At 36.9% G+C, this 13,909-nt stretch overlaps 3 protein-coding genes across 5 annotated transcripts in view; all 3 read right to left on the reverse strand.

Annotated features, from left to right (window-relative positions):
- Positions 1-8,830, reverse strand: part of LOC108975931 (protein singed) — a 54,349-nt gene extending 45,519 nt beyond the window's left edge. Inside the window, exons 1-2 of one of the 2 annotated variants that reach the window (XM_018944773.1) lie at positions 8,718-8,830; positions 7,785-8,004 (exon numbers count right to left, since the gene is read on the reverse strand). The gene's annotated coding sequence lies outside the window, so the exon portion shown is untranslated. Of the gene's footprint in view, positions 1-7,784; positions 8,021-8,717 lie in introns of both variants that reach the window. The other variant, XM_018944772.1, reaches the window with a different exon arrangement.
- A 476-nt stretch (positions 8,831-9,306) lies between these two features.
- Positions 9,307-11,207, reverse strand: LOC108975769 (kelch-like protein 5). The gene is made up of 6 exons (XM_018944483.1): positions 11,016-11,207; positions 10,391-10,753; positions 10,025-10,329; positions 9,753-9,963; positions 9,594-9,695; positions 9,307-9,537 (listed from the first exon to the last, which is right to left on the reverse strand). The coding sequence occupies exons 1-6, from the start codon at positions 11,079-11,081 to the stop codon at positions 9,307-9,309; spliced, it is 1,278 nt and encodes a 425-aa protein (XP_018800028.1). The 5' UTR covers positions 11,082-11,207.
- Positions 11,208-11,365: 158 nt separating this feature from the next.
- On the reverse strand, positions 11,366-13,312 carry LOC108975809 (myb/SANT-like DNA-binding domain-containing protein 1). 2 transcript variants are annotated; one of them, XM_018944543.1, is made up of 4 exons: positions 13,257-13,312; positions 12,254-13,002; positions 12,054-12,187; positions 11,366-11,984 (listed from the first exon to the last, which is right to left on the reverse strand). In XM_018944543.1, the coding sequence occupies exons 2-4, from the start codon at positions 12,472-12,474 to the stop codon at positions 11,689-11,691; spliced, it is 651 nt and encodes a 216-aa protein (XP_018800088.1). In that variant the 5' UTR covers positions 12,475-13,002; positions 13,257-13,312; the 3' UTR covers positions 11,366-11,688. The 2 variants fall into 2 exon arrangements, with proteins under 2 accessions (XP_018800088.1, XP_018800087.1); XM_018944542.1 differs by having other exon boundaries at positions 11,366-11,999; positions 13,257-13,308.
- Positions 13,313-13,909: the final 597 nt, after the last annotated feature.

The following is a 13,909-nucleotide window of genomic DNA, read 5'->3' on the forward strand; positions in this document are numbered from 1 at the left end:
TCCAGGTACACTACCAAAATTGGTACACTACAAAAACATGGTGGTCTGAGGATTATGGTATAGTATATAATAGGCTTGCTCTTCGTACTATGGCGTTAGTCATACGTATGTATTTGACATATACTTCTCTATAGTCTATAAAATGAACGTTTGAAAAGGAGAACGGATCAAAAGATAAATGGGTAAATGTTAAGCGAGTTCTGGCAACAGCATACATAACAAGTAGAACACAACTTTGACTAGTGGTCAAGGAAACATGGGCTCAAATCCTTATGAGATGAGGCGGGATCTAATAGAGTACTATATAAAATTTTAATTATTAACTCGATTATTTTCTGTTTGTCGGTCGAAAGATCGTTGAAGACATGACTTGCTCTGGACGACCTTCGACCCTTTCAACTGACGAAAATATTAAAAAAAAGTGAAGTATATGTTGTTTGAAAACCGTCAGGTTTTTGGTCGATATTTTGGATATGAAATGGGTTCTTGCTCTACTCGTCCCAATAAAGCTGATTTTTCCTCAAAAAAGAATACAATGCTGACCAAATTTTGTGCCAAACACGCCATGAATACCATCGATCCATCACCGTATTCACCAGATTTGGCACCGTGTGATTTTTTCTTATTCCCAAACTGAAATTACCGCTCCGTGGAGTTCGTTTTCAGTCGATCGAAAAAAATAAAACAAAACTCGCTGAAGGAGCTGAAGGTCATCTCAAAAGTTAAAATTTCCGTGTACTTTTTAAATTACTTTTTAGAGTTATTAAATTAATAATTTGTATTTTTAACTTAATTCTTCTGTTTTATGGTTAGAACCCACCGGTACCACTATTTTTATGAACACTACTGAACTTATGTATACATGTACATAAATACTTTTATATATATTACACATATATGCACTACATTGTGTAGCAACACCTCAATATTATTGATTTTCAATTAGAGATCGGGCAAATAGCCGAAAAATTCACAAATAATAACAAAGTCAGGGTGTGTTTCCCGCAACGAAATCAGGACAAAGGCGGCGCAAAGCAAATATATACATACATACATATTTACTACGCACATGCATACACACATACACTCATAAATTTGTTTTTGCATGCACTCCGGTAGCGGATAGTGCAAACACGAAGAAATTAGGGAGCGAAACGCGTGCATGCAACGAAATCGCAGAGCACAACTCACGCCCTCAAGCAAAGTGCTACCTACAGGAAAAACAACAAACCATGAGAACAAAATAAACGAATGTTGAATGCGACGAAAGTCATACATACTCGTAACTACTCGATGAAAATGGAATTATGAGTCAGGAACGACATCGACACCAAGCTACAGGATCCAGCGGCCGAGTGACTAAGCGTACGGTCAGTCACACAGGAACGCCACAGTCGACAGACGATAGGCGGCAATGCCATTAACAAATACAATGTGTGCCATAAATAAGACGCGGAACCAGACCGGCTTAGCCGAATGAGCGACACATGCAAGACACACGTTACAGTTGTGGGGACGAAAACTATAGTTTTTGCTATAAGCAAATATATAAACATAAATACATAAGTACACGGCAAATTTAAGTGCGAAAAGCGCGCAGAAAAGCCAAAGCAACTACTGTGTCGTACCATGCTACGCTTTGTCGTTGCAATTGAGCTGAATGGCAAATTGTTGGGCTGCAACAACAAGCATATGCATATGCATGTATGTAAGTATGACAGCAGCCGGTAACTTGGCAACCAGCGAGCAGACGTTGACAACCGGCAAACGGCTGTCACGGGCCCTTCAGACGCAGGCGCACTAAACGGCAACAACAACACAAGCCAACACACGCACAGAAAGCCCAGAAAGTGGAGACGTACATACGTGCAACGGCACAACGTTCACAGTCAACTGCATGGCGATGTAAAAGGACAACCTACTGGGCGCCCAGCATGCACAGCAGAATCGAATTCGAAGTCAACATTTCAGAGGCATTTATGTACCGAGGCCACGCAACGAAACTCCGCGAAATGCGAAACGAAACAAAGACAGCAAACCAAAAACCAATAAACAGCGTCGCGAGGAACAAATGAAGCTGCAAATAAATACTGACGCTGGCAGCCTACACACGCGTACAAACACTCGCTTTTTGTTGTGAGAAAGAAGGTACAAGATGTGTGATACATATCTGTAAAGCATTCAAATGTATATAGACACATTCACATACATAATTGGGCGCCAAGTCAGCAGCAGCTCATGGAGTCTGCACGCCAAACGGCCTCCCATTGCTGGACGACAGACCGAACTGGCTGGCAAGCAGTGAAATTGATATACAGGAGCGTCTACGAAAATGAAAGAAAAAACGCGACAAAACGTATTGGGTGGGGGGAACACGAAGTTGGAGGTCAAACAAAGGGTGGCAAATGTTGATGACATGCATTTGAAAGACGAAGACGTCACAGCGGTGGTGCGGTGGAGCGCTCGTGTTGTAATCAAGCAATTTCAAGGGCAATCATACATTTTCCTAAATAAACACAAGTAAATATGTACTTATAAGGTTCTTTGTGTGCGTGTTGATGGAAGATTAATATGCGTGTAGTCGCTGAATGTTGACAAATCTGCATGTGGGCTAATCCTTTGACATCAATTGGAATAGCTATGGATGTGTTGTGGGGAACAATGACACGTGATGGAAACGTACGCGAGATTTTTTGTTGATCAGTCGAAAATAAGTCCATATACATATAGTAAGAGAGTTGTAATATAAAAATAAAACAAGAAAGTATCGCCGGTTGCCCCGAAACTAGGGTAACCTTCATTTTTCCGTACAACCACTTGATTTTGATCGTTCAATTTCGTGAAGTTATCTCATCAAATCAAAAAGTTTTCTACACAAGAACTAGTTCGGTCAAGAACTAGATTCGGCACCTACATACATATGCTATAGTAGCTACCAAGTAGCTTCTTGGTGTGAAAAAGGCGGTATCTCAAAAACTGAGAGACTAGTTCGCGAATACATACTTAGGTAGACAGACGCCTATGACTAAATCGACTCAGCCCGTCACTTTGAACATTTACATAGTATCAGCGAGACCTCCAATTCTCAAGCTCATAATCTCGATTTTTTTGAACGTGGCCTTGTTGTAATTGTTGTTCTTGCAGAGGGTACCTAATCATCGTTGGGAAGGTAAGGATTAGTTGTCTTCGAGGTCATCCAAGTTTAGGCCCAGAAAACGTGCTATTTCGACGGGGTCAGACCATAGGGAGAGGAGTGTAGGTTGCGTAAGGTTAGCATGACATGCAAAGAGTTGGTTAATGTAATAGAAGTTTAACCTGCTAGAGCCACTCTCGATTCTCGCGGTAACTCGAGCTCTTCGTCTGCAATGAGTGGTGATTTGACTCTAAGTACGCAATTCACTGAGAGAGAATCAGTGTAGGAGTTAATGGCTTTACTGTGAATGGTGGTCAGTGCATGTCTAAAGTTAGTTGCGGCCGAAGTTTGGTCGGCGTATTACCTTAGTTGAGAGAGGACCTCTTGATGCTCCTAGTAGGTTGTTCTGCTTCAAGCAGGTGACTGGAGGGGTTTTCGCAGAAGCCCCAGCAGAAACTGCTTGGAGAGGAGTTCATTATGCACCTTGACTAGAAGCATACGGGCCTCAGTGTACAGATGTTTAATAGGAGACATCAAGAGGCATCCTGTCATAGTCTGGAGAGCTTCCTCATCTGGATTTCATTGGATCCTGGCGACCGGTGGCCGATTGCCTTGTAGGTTGCCAACAACGTTTCTTTATCTTTTCCCTCATGTGTTGCCGGCTAGGGACTTACGACTTTTGTTGCTCTGTAGTTGGGCAATAATCGCGGTCGTGTGAAGAGTGAAGGAGCACAGGCTGTCGAAAATCACACCTAAAATCTTTAGGTTCGGAATTTTAACGCCATCGACTGCAATATTAAGGTCAAGTCTGTAGTCCTTCGGCCAGTTACATCGTGTCGCCGACGGTCCCTTTTGAATGTTATAAAATTCGTCGTAAACTTAAAATATACTGTACAGGGTATAACAAATGAAGTACATTTACTCTAACTTTTATATCAAATTAATTTACGAAATATATGTACTACACTAAGGACTCTCCTGAGCAGTGGCAATAAACTCACAACGCGCGCTGCACTCGTTGTTGGGACGAATGATCTCCACTGCTGGAATATTTGTAAATGTTTGTGCATGTATATAAAATACTAAAGCATTCGTAAACGTACTGAAAACACATAAATATGTACATATATTGTACATAAGTGGATAAGCGTTCACGCATAAATATCGATGCACACACGACTTGCTTCAGAATGACTTAGCGGCGATGACTACCGAATACCTGGCGGGCCGGCGCGCACCGCACTTCCGGCGACATAAACGGAAGCAAGTAATATATAGCATGAAATGAAATAAAAATTTATAAAAAGGTAGTCAAGTCACTCCGCTGCGGTGGTGGCATAATGACGACGAGCCGGTGTGATGACTGTGATATTATTGGGTAGCGAGCAATTAGACTCGTAAAATTGAAAATCCGTAACTAACACGTCGAGTTTACTAATTCCTATAAAAATTTGTGTGCACGTGAATAGTGTGAAGCAACGATCAATGTATTTGACACCAATAAATTCAGTTACGTCCAACACTTAGGCAACGTGACAGGAATTTATAATTATACTGAAAGATTGGAAAGGTCTTAACCTTGATGGAAAAGTACAGATGAGATGCAGTATTTTCGGGGAAGCCCTTATTTGAAATTTTCTTTACACATGTGTTCAGCCTTACACTGATTTCATGTGGCTCTTTATTCCAAATGTTGATTTCCCTTACAAAAATAAACATTTATTCTCTTTGCAAATATTTTTCTATTCGCAAATATATTGGCAGGGATGTTATTTAGGCAAAATATTACCAAAAGACAAACGGAAACATATGCGTCCGTGATTTGCAAACTGATTTATGTACCTAATACGTGTATTTATTCAAATTCCCAGTAGGAAAATAAATTACTGAAATGATAAAGGTTAATCAGAAAGATCGGACAGATCTTTGAATTCATGGGAGTTTACTTTTGAACTGATTTTCAATATTTTGAAGCTTGAAAATAACATTTTTGTATATGAAAAAAAAACGCTTATTATTACTTATATATAAATCTATAACATAAGCAAGAATCCTGGCCGTTTATTGCCACAAATTTCCTTGGGGGCCAATCTCCTTACCGGCAAATACATATATTCAACTCAACGCATATGTGTGTGTCTGTGCTAGCGCGAAATTCGACCATATGCCGGTAAACAAGGGTCGATTTTTGCTTATCTCCTCTTTGTTATTTTCACCATTTGCTTAGGGGTGGCTTTTATCACTTGCCAATATATTTGTGCGTAATGTCAATTCCTTTATCTCAATGAAAATTCTGTATTTTATTCCAACAGTAAATGCTGCAATGCGAAACACAAATTAAACGCTTTTAAGCCATTTTTTTTACTGATTTCGAATCTGAACACAACAAAATTCATCCAATGATAAACTCTTGACACATCACTTTACTAAAAATCCATTGGCTTACAAACTATTGTGCACGACTGTTTTTGTTTGTCTATTTCATTTGCACTTTTCTTTATTTTCATCAAACAAAAGCCGTCTTGGGAAGAATCCACGTTTTACAAACAAAACTCGTCAATGATGCACTGGGGACTATGTATGCCTTTAAGGGCTTTACTTCATCTGTGATAGCAATACATTTATACAAATTTATTTTTATCCTACTTTCATCACATCCTCCCTCTGTGCTCAAGTGTAGGAAATGAAACGAAACATTGGGTAAATTGAATGTATGCTGTAGCCACTCTCCGGTACATGGGTACTTGTCTACAAACTATGGGAAGCCATAAAGCACACGCCCTAAATTCACACAAAAGATCCTGTTGGTAATTGAACGTCGAGCAAAAGCACCAGCAACTTATGGAATACAAAATACATTCAATGCAAAGGAACTACGCCAACGGATACATACATGAAAGCAGACAATTGAGAAGGTGGACGCACAAGACGGAAGGGATAACGATGATGAGTCAAAACGCCGGTGAAGTAAAATGTCAATACACCGGCGTATAACTATGGGAGTAATGAATACAATTAAATTGGAATATATGATAGTTTTATGTAATAAATTTAATTTTATTTATATAAAGAGAAATTTAGTAAATATGTTTAAAAGGAAATAACATAAAACTAATAATTATTAAATATCCAATTAGCGCAGAATTGCATAGTTCAGCTTTTACCGTTTTGTATATTATAAACGTAAAATTTGAAATATTTTAATTAATTTGGTTCGCGTTGTGTTTTTGGACTATTTTTTCAATTTCAGCACAAAACAGCTGATCGTTAAATTCCACTTAAACAGCTGCTTTCGGCTGATTGAAAAAAAAAATTATCTCAAGGCTAATAATAAAACTAAATAGTTTTATTTCGAACATTTTTCACCAATTTTTTTAAATGCTCCACATTTTTGGCTACTTTTTAAATAACAGCACAAATTTTAAAGAAATAAAAAATATAAAAAGGTTTTTGTGGAAATGGAACAGCGCTAATGCTAAAGGAATAAATCAAATGTCAAATTCAGCTGACGTCTCTGCTTTTATAGAAACTCTCTGTACACGACAATCAGAAGTTATTATAAAATATGTGCATTTTCTTACAAAATTTGTTCATCTGTCACAAATATGTGCATGTAATTATGTATTCATGAATATATGTATATGCGCTTTTCGCACGCTGCGTCAATAATTAGCATTGTACGTAATTGTCATTGCCAATGCAATTGGAGCGTCCATGCTAACAACAAGCAACTGTGCAAAGCTAATTAAAAGAAAATCAACACGCAGTAAAAACGCAATATTGAAAAAACATATATGTACTGGAAAAACAAGAAATCAGCGCAAACATAATTCAAAAGGAAAATATACAAGAGCGAAGCACAAACAACAGCAAGCAGTAAGTAAAAATTACAGGTAAACAGAATGCTGTTGGACAACTGATTGTGACGTTTTATATACATACATATGTATATACAGATGTGCAGAGATAAATAAATGGCAAATCAAGTTGTCACATTCCCAACATACACACAAACTCATATATACATATGCCATGCATTTAGTGCATACCCTCAAGCGGCACTTTATTTGGGGCAAACAATCTTAGAGACGTCAACTGTCAAGTAATTAGACAATAAATAGTTTTCAATGCAGAATTCTATTAATTCATGATTTTCTGATTGTTTTATATATATGTATATAATAGCTTTTAATAAGCTTTTCTACAAACCGCAAAACTCCACATGATAAAGGTGGCAACGCCGTGTGGTTATAAACAACTTGCTAAGCAAGCAGCTCATCCACCACCAATGCCAAGGTGAGGAAGCCGGTCGAAAATGCAAGCACACAAACATGTACACACACACAAAAGAGCCAAAAACAGAAAACTACATGCAGTCGCCGGAAAGTAGACGAATAAGCCGACAATGGAATCAAAGAAAAGCCAAAGAATGACGAAAACTATAACTAAGGGGAGACCTTTGAAATTAATGCATATTATTAACAAAAAAAAATACAGGATCAATGCATTGTTTTTTTATGTTGATAAAAAGACAAAGATTTGATTTGTTTTGTGTGCAATGAAGTAAGGAAAAATTTTTCGCTAATTCTATATCATCCTAATACATTTTATTTATATTTAACAATCAATAATTTTTAAATATAAAACTTACACTTTCAGCTTGATTTTTTTTTTCAAGAAAAATTCGTTGTTTTTCGCCTTGATTGCTTCTGCAGTTTTTCGCGAATACTTTTTAGTTGGCAGTAGAAGCTTTATTATGTCTCAAAAGTATTGCACACCCACGACTATTGAATTATTGTAAATATTTTAGTTATATTTAGCTAAGCTCTTCAGTATAGCTTTATATAATTCTATTTTTTATATGAACACAGCTGTAATTAATTTGCACTAGACGAAATTAAACAAATCAAAAACAAAATATACAAATTATTACAAACTTGCTTCACCGTTTTCACGTTTTTTTTTTAATTTCAACCTTTATGTGTGTGCGCAAATGCGCAGAAATGTTTTCACACAAATTTTACAAATTGGGCGAATGTCAAAACTGTAAAATATTTCTTTTGCACACTCAATTTTATATATAAAAAAAAAAAATAAACAAAATGAGCAAATTTCCAGATAAAATTTTCAAAGCACTAAATGTCAGACAAAAAAATTAAATGATTATTGAAAGAACTCAAAACTGAATTGCATTCAAAATATCCTTTGTGACAATTTGTTTGATTGTGTGGCAATCGACAAAAGCAAAAAGGGCGGTTTCGCTGCTCCTATTAGCGACAAACACCGGTAAAAGGCAACAGCAGCATCACCGCATACATCTGCATCTACGCGCTTACACACATACATACAGACATATCCCAAACAAGCAACTTGTCTACCCCACACACCCTTCCCATTTGCTTAATTTTTTAATTTTATAAGCACACAAAGGATACTCGGCGCACTTGTCAAATTTTTCTTATTTATCTTCAAATGAACCAAAATGAAATTTTATTAATATGCTACTATAGAAAAATGCTTCCAAAATACTAATATTTCTATTGTTTAAAATTGATTTTGGCTCATTTTGCTTTAATTTTCTTACATAGTTATTTTTTTTTTAACACAAGATTGCTGTAAACCGCCTGCAATTAACAAAACTCGCACAATTATTTCCACAACTATCGCTCATAACGCGTTGCTAGCTCGAATGAATTGTTCGTTCGTCGCCGGCTCGAAAGAAACCCGCTGCCGGCCTATCTGCACGAAGTGCTGCCATTTTCAAACAAAAATAAGTTCGCTTGTAAGCACTGGTCACGAACATGTTTGAGTTGCGCTGCATTCGGATGGTTGCCACAGTGGACGCAAAAAAAATATATAAAATTCCCAAAATTTAAAAGTGTGCAATATTCCAGCGGTATTGGAAAGCAGCGAGTAGGAATACACTATTCTGCCATGTTATTTGACATGCTCTGTAATAACCACTTTTAGTGCACAGAAAATGTAAAAGTACATATGTAAACATTCCTAGTGGACAGAATACATACGTTATTCCCGCATACTCAAATAGTTTTATTGATATATAATATCTTCCTCCTATTTTCTATTTTTCCTTACCACTTTTTTAATACTAATACAATATGTTATTTAAAATTTAATACAATATTTTTATTTATTAATCCATATTTTATTTTCTAATTATTCTCTTTGACGGCATAACACGATTGCAACTTATTCACTATATGGTTTGGTACTTCTACACAGCTGAATATACCATAAACAGGTAACGGTGTTTTTTCAATCCACTTATCATTCTCTCTATCATATTGCTCGACCGTATACGCATCGTGTCCGCCAAGCGCCCATATCCGATTGCCAACTACGATGGCACATATTCCGAAACGTGCAATATTTAATGGTGCAATCTGCAATTTATTTACTTAAAAATGAAAATCGTAAACTTTTCGCACATGTTACAAACCTCTCTCCAAGCATTTAGCTGTGGATCGAAACACTCGGCAGCAGCTATGTAGCCTTCATTGTAACCACCAATAATATATATCAAACTATCTAATACCGCAACCTACAAGAAACATAACCTCAAATGCTTGTAACATTCTACTATTTTATTGCAACTCACGCCCGGCCAACCACGTGCTCCGTGCATATCACAGCAACTTATCCAAGTATTTGTTAATGGATCATAGCATTCCACTGCACTGAGTGGCCTACAGTTTATGCTCAGACCACCGAATATGTAAATTTTGCCATCGTAAACAGTGGCACCTGCGCCATATCTGTGATAGGGCATGGAGGGCAGTAATTGCCATTGGTTTGTCGCTATATCGTACCTAAATCCACATATCGGATAGATTTTTTTACAGTAATTTCTTTCTGAGGTTGTGCACTCACATTTCCGCTGTATCGAAGGGATCGTCGCCATCGTGTCCGCCGAAAGCGTAAATCTTCCCACTTAGAAGCACCGCGCACAAGTCATCACGACGTTGAGACATCGCCGACATTTGCTGCCACTCAAAGGTGTGCAAATCAAGACATTTAATAGTGTCATTCCGCTGTGTGCCTCGAGAGCGTCCACCAACGAATAGCAGATAGTTCTTGTGATGAAACACAGCATAACTGTAATCGATAAATTTAAATTCAAAGCACTTCTGCCATTTGTTGAGGGACGTGTTGTAACGCAGGATGGGTTTGAGCTTCTGCAACATCAGTCAGATATTATATTAGAACTTTTCAGTCTCTATAAATATTTTTACGCACTTTTACGTCGTTCAAAGTCAGCAGTCGGCAAGTCCGCTCATTTCTCGCCTTTAAATAATCGGGTTTTAGCCGGTTATCGGTAACGGTCGATTCGCTCAGCAATGACAATGCTTTGGCTGGTACTTGGTCGCCATTAAACAGAGGTTTTATGTATTCTTCTATGAATGCCGCATCAAATTGACCGAGTTTCAACGCTGGTATGAGCTGAGAGAGATCTTTTCGGCGATTTTCTTTATCGTGCTCGTACCAACGCATAAGCGCCTGAAAGACATCTACTTCACAATCGATATTCAGTTCATCGGCACTTACAATTTGTTGTAGTATTTCCGGTGTGTAGTCGAGAAACTCTGCGCTATTGATTAACTGTTAGTAGAAGTAGAATCATGAGATAATTTAACCATAAAAGATCTAGAAATTATAATAATTAGTAATTTAATTTCTCTTTGCTGATCCTTGATAAAAGTAGTTTTTTGTTTTTATTTTTCAAGTAAATTAATTGCGATATTTTGCCGATAAAAATCGCACATACTCACACAATCTTATCTCAAATCAATTTATGTACGCAAATAAAGTAACAAAACACTTTTCGCTTTCAGATCAGTTTTCATAAAATTATTGAACTTACCTGGGCAAAGTTTTGTATCGCAAAGCTTATGGATTGATCTTTTGACTGTCCAATCGATGACGCCATATTTGCTGACTAAACTTCTCACGTTTAGACCTTCAGCTTTACATTTACGCACGAGGCGACAGGGAGTGACTAAAAGCGGTTTGCACGCTAAACTATTATATATTCATGTATGTATGTATATGTATATGTAACGGTATTCAATGGCAACGCGAACGGGGAAATACCGAACTACGATTTCACAATAAATGAAATAACAAAATTGATTACTCAAATTTCATGAAATCTGTCAAGATGGAGTGCTGATGTTTCTATTTAAATATTTTATTCGAAATTAAAAACACGAATTAAGGTATTTTTTATTTATTATATAAAATATTAGCTAGTTGTAACTAATAAAAGGACTTCAGCATGAAACACCCAATCGTAGATGCTATCGATATTTAACGGTCTAACAGTAAAATCTGTTCTAAGCACACTCAATGCACATCTACAAACCAAGAAATTATATAAAAAATTATACTTATAATATACTACTTTAGCATAAATCTGCTGCATCACCCACTTAACAAAGTCTAGAGTTTAGGATATCGAGTTCAAATCGAATAAATTAAAGTAATAATATTAAAAACAAAAACACTTAGTAAATAATTACTTAATAATAAAAATATTACTGTTTTCGACTCAAGTATTCCAATATTGCTTGCGTAAGTTTCTTATTGTCATCCCGCAAATCCTTCAAAACCTCCAATTTCTCCCTTTCCACTTTGACCATTTCTCTCATAAGTTGGTTTTTCTCGTCGGCTGATGTCTTCAAGCTTTCGCACATCGAAATTATTTTTTCCGAATTTTGTCTTTTCGACGCGCCCACATTTACGGAAGCCGGCAATTGTGTGCTATAGGGCGGAAGCGGTGTAAATGCGTGGGAATCGAAGAAAGGCGCCGCCAGAGGAGTCAAAAAAGCTTCTAAGTTAACGGGAACTAAATATATGAAATACAAAGAATATAGTTGAGCTAAAAAAATTATGTATGTACCTTTATTCTCCATGCTTTCTTCAGAAGCAGCATCGGTGGTGTTGGAAGACTTACGGCTGATTATTCTGTGCACCTGTTCGTATAATGGCCACGCCACCGGCGCAGTGGATGTTGCAAAGTCCATACTGCATTTTCTGAAAGAAAGAAATCGAAAAGTTTTCAAAATTTCTTTGTTTTATTGCGTCCCTTTTAATGTTTACCTATACTTAGCAGTCAAGTTGGCTATTTTGTATTTTACATCGAGCACGGAGAGTTCCATGCCGTATTTAGCCAACTCGTCGGACATCTCCTGGTAAACATGAGTATTTTTCTTCGCACCTAGCAATTGGTCACGTTGTTGCTCCCACAAATCGACAAAGTAAGCTTCTGTCGATTCATTCCAGAAAGTGCGCTTTCTCCTTTCCTTTACCGCAGTTTCCATAATTATTTGTGCTGTCCAGATTTTCCTTGCTATTTACAACCTATTTGTTTATATTTTGTGCAACAGTGTGGCCAAACTCTTGATATATAGGGTTGTATAACACCAAATAAATGTGGTGTTTAAGGTGAGTTTATTGATGCTTAAGCTGAACTGCATAATTTGTGTAAGCGTATGCGTCAGTTTGACATTTGAAGTGAATACACATGTTCATTATCGAAGAACCTCATGACTAACGCGTGTTGGGAACATTAAAAAATTGGAGTTTTTGGATTGAAATATGAATAGAAGTTGTTGTGAGCATGGCAACGCAACTAAACGCATTGCCACCCTTGCGTTTTCGCTAACGCATATGGATGTCATGCATATTCAATTTTAATTCCATAGTAAACGCCATGTTTAAGGATAGCATTTTACAATAAACACCAAAGTCTTCTGATAAAATAGATTTTAATCGTGAATATAACGAAAATTTGTACTGGCACAATAGATAAGCAAAAACGGCATAAATATTTGATGAGTGATGAATCGCTGCAATAAAACCTGAATTTGTAACGCATCAAAAAACATGGCAATTAAATCAAAATGATTTATTTACAAACTAGCATGCTTCAAATTGGAATAATAAAAACAAAATAAAAATAGATGGCATACAAATCAAGTAGAAATCAGTAAACTTAACCACTAATTAAAATGCATTTAGTTTATCATCACTAAACTTAAATACACTCATGATATATTGATGCGTCTATATGCTTGGCATACACGCATTTAACTAAACTTACGTAGCATGAATCACTAGTCCATGGCGTGTGTCCAACCAACCAATTACTTTAAAACCCAAACAACACTTTTAAAATTGTTACACTAAGAGTTTTTTTCCCAAATAGAAGTGCATTAAAAAGCACTAACAATTAAGACAACGCATGCTCTGTTAATTTTCGCGAAACAATAACACGAAAAGAAAGAAATAGCTGAGTTAAAGAAAATCCAATAGCATGGTCTTAGCATGTCCGATTTGTTGCACGCCACATGCTTTGCGCATGCGTAACGCCACTGAGCTTTTTATGGTGTTTGGTAGGTTTTCTGTGTTTTACAGTTGTTGTCAAATTGGACCCTGATGGCAAAGAGAGTGTAAAGGATGCTTTAATAAATGGACGCAATGATGAGCGACTGACTTAGGAGAAAATTCCATCACACCCGATTTCCGTGCGGTGTTATAGATATATTTGACAATATAGTTGTAAATTACAACCAGACAACGTATACGTTCTCTCTTACAACTTCCTATTACACAAAACAACCAATGCTTATGTATGTATGTAGTTGTGCTTTCGTAAATATTAAATACTCAACATATTGCACATCGTAACATGTTTGACAATATACATATGTATATGTACGCAATACATGGATGGATTATGAATTGGTTTCCTGT

This window comes from Bactrocera latifrons, unplaced genomic scaffold (assembly GCF_001853355.1).
Source record: "Bactrocera latifrons isolate USDA-ARS-PBARC rearing strain unplaced genomic scaffold, ASM185335v1 scaffold_7, whole genome shotgun sequence".
Taxonomy (NCBI): domain Eukaryota; kingdom Metazoa; phylum Arthropoda; class Insecta; order Diptera; family Tephritidae; genus Bactrocera; species Bactrocera latifrons.

Excerpts from the sequence above, each read along its gene's own strand:
- LOC108975769 (XM_018944483.1), bottom strand. The coding sequence starts at position 11,081 with ATGGCGTCATCGATTGGACAGTCAAAAGATCAATCCATAAGCTTTGCG. Across the intron at positions 9,696-9,752 it reads GAGCACGTGGTTGGCCGGGC|GTTGCGGTATTAGATAGTTT; the intron begins GTGAGTTGCAAT and ends TGTTTCTTGTAG. Across the intron at positions 9,538-9,593 it reads AGCTAAATGCTTGGAGAGAG|ATTGCACCATTAAATATTGC; the intron begins GTTTGTAACATG and ends AATAAATTGCAG.
- LOC108975809 (XM_018944542.1), bottom strand. The coding sequence starts at position 12,474 with ATGGAAACTGCGGTAAAGGAAAGGAGAAAGCGCACTTTCTGGAATGAA. Across the intron at positions 12,188-12,253 it reads AACTTGACTGCTAAGTATAG|AAAATGCAGTATGGACTTTG; the intron begins GTAAACATTAAA and ends TCTTTCTTTCAG. Across the intron at positions 12,000-12,053 it reads AGAAAGCATGGAGAATAAAG|TTCCCGTTAACTTAGAAGCT; the intron begins GTACATACATAA and ends TCATATATTTAG.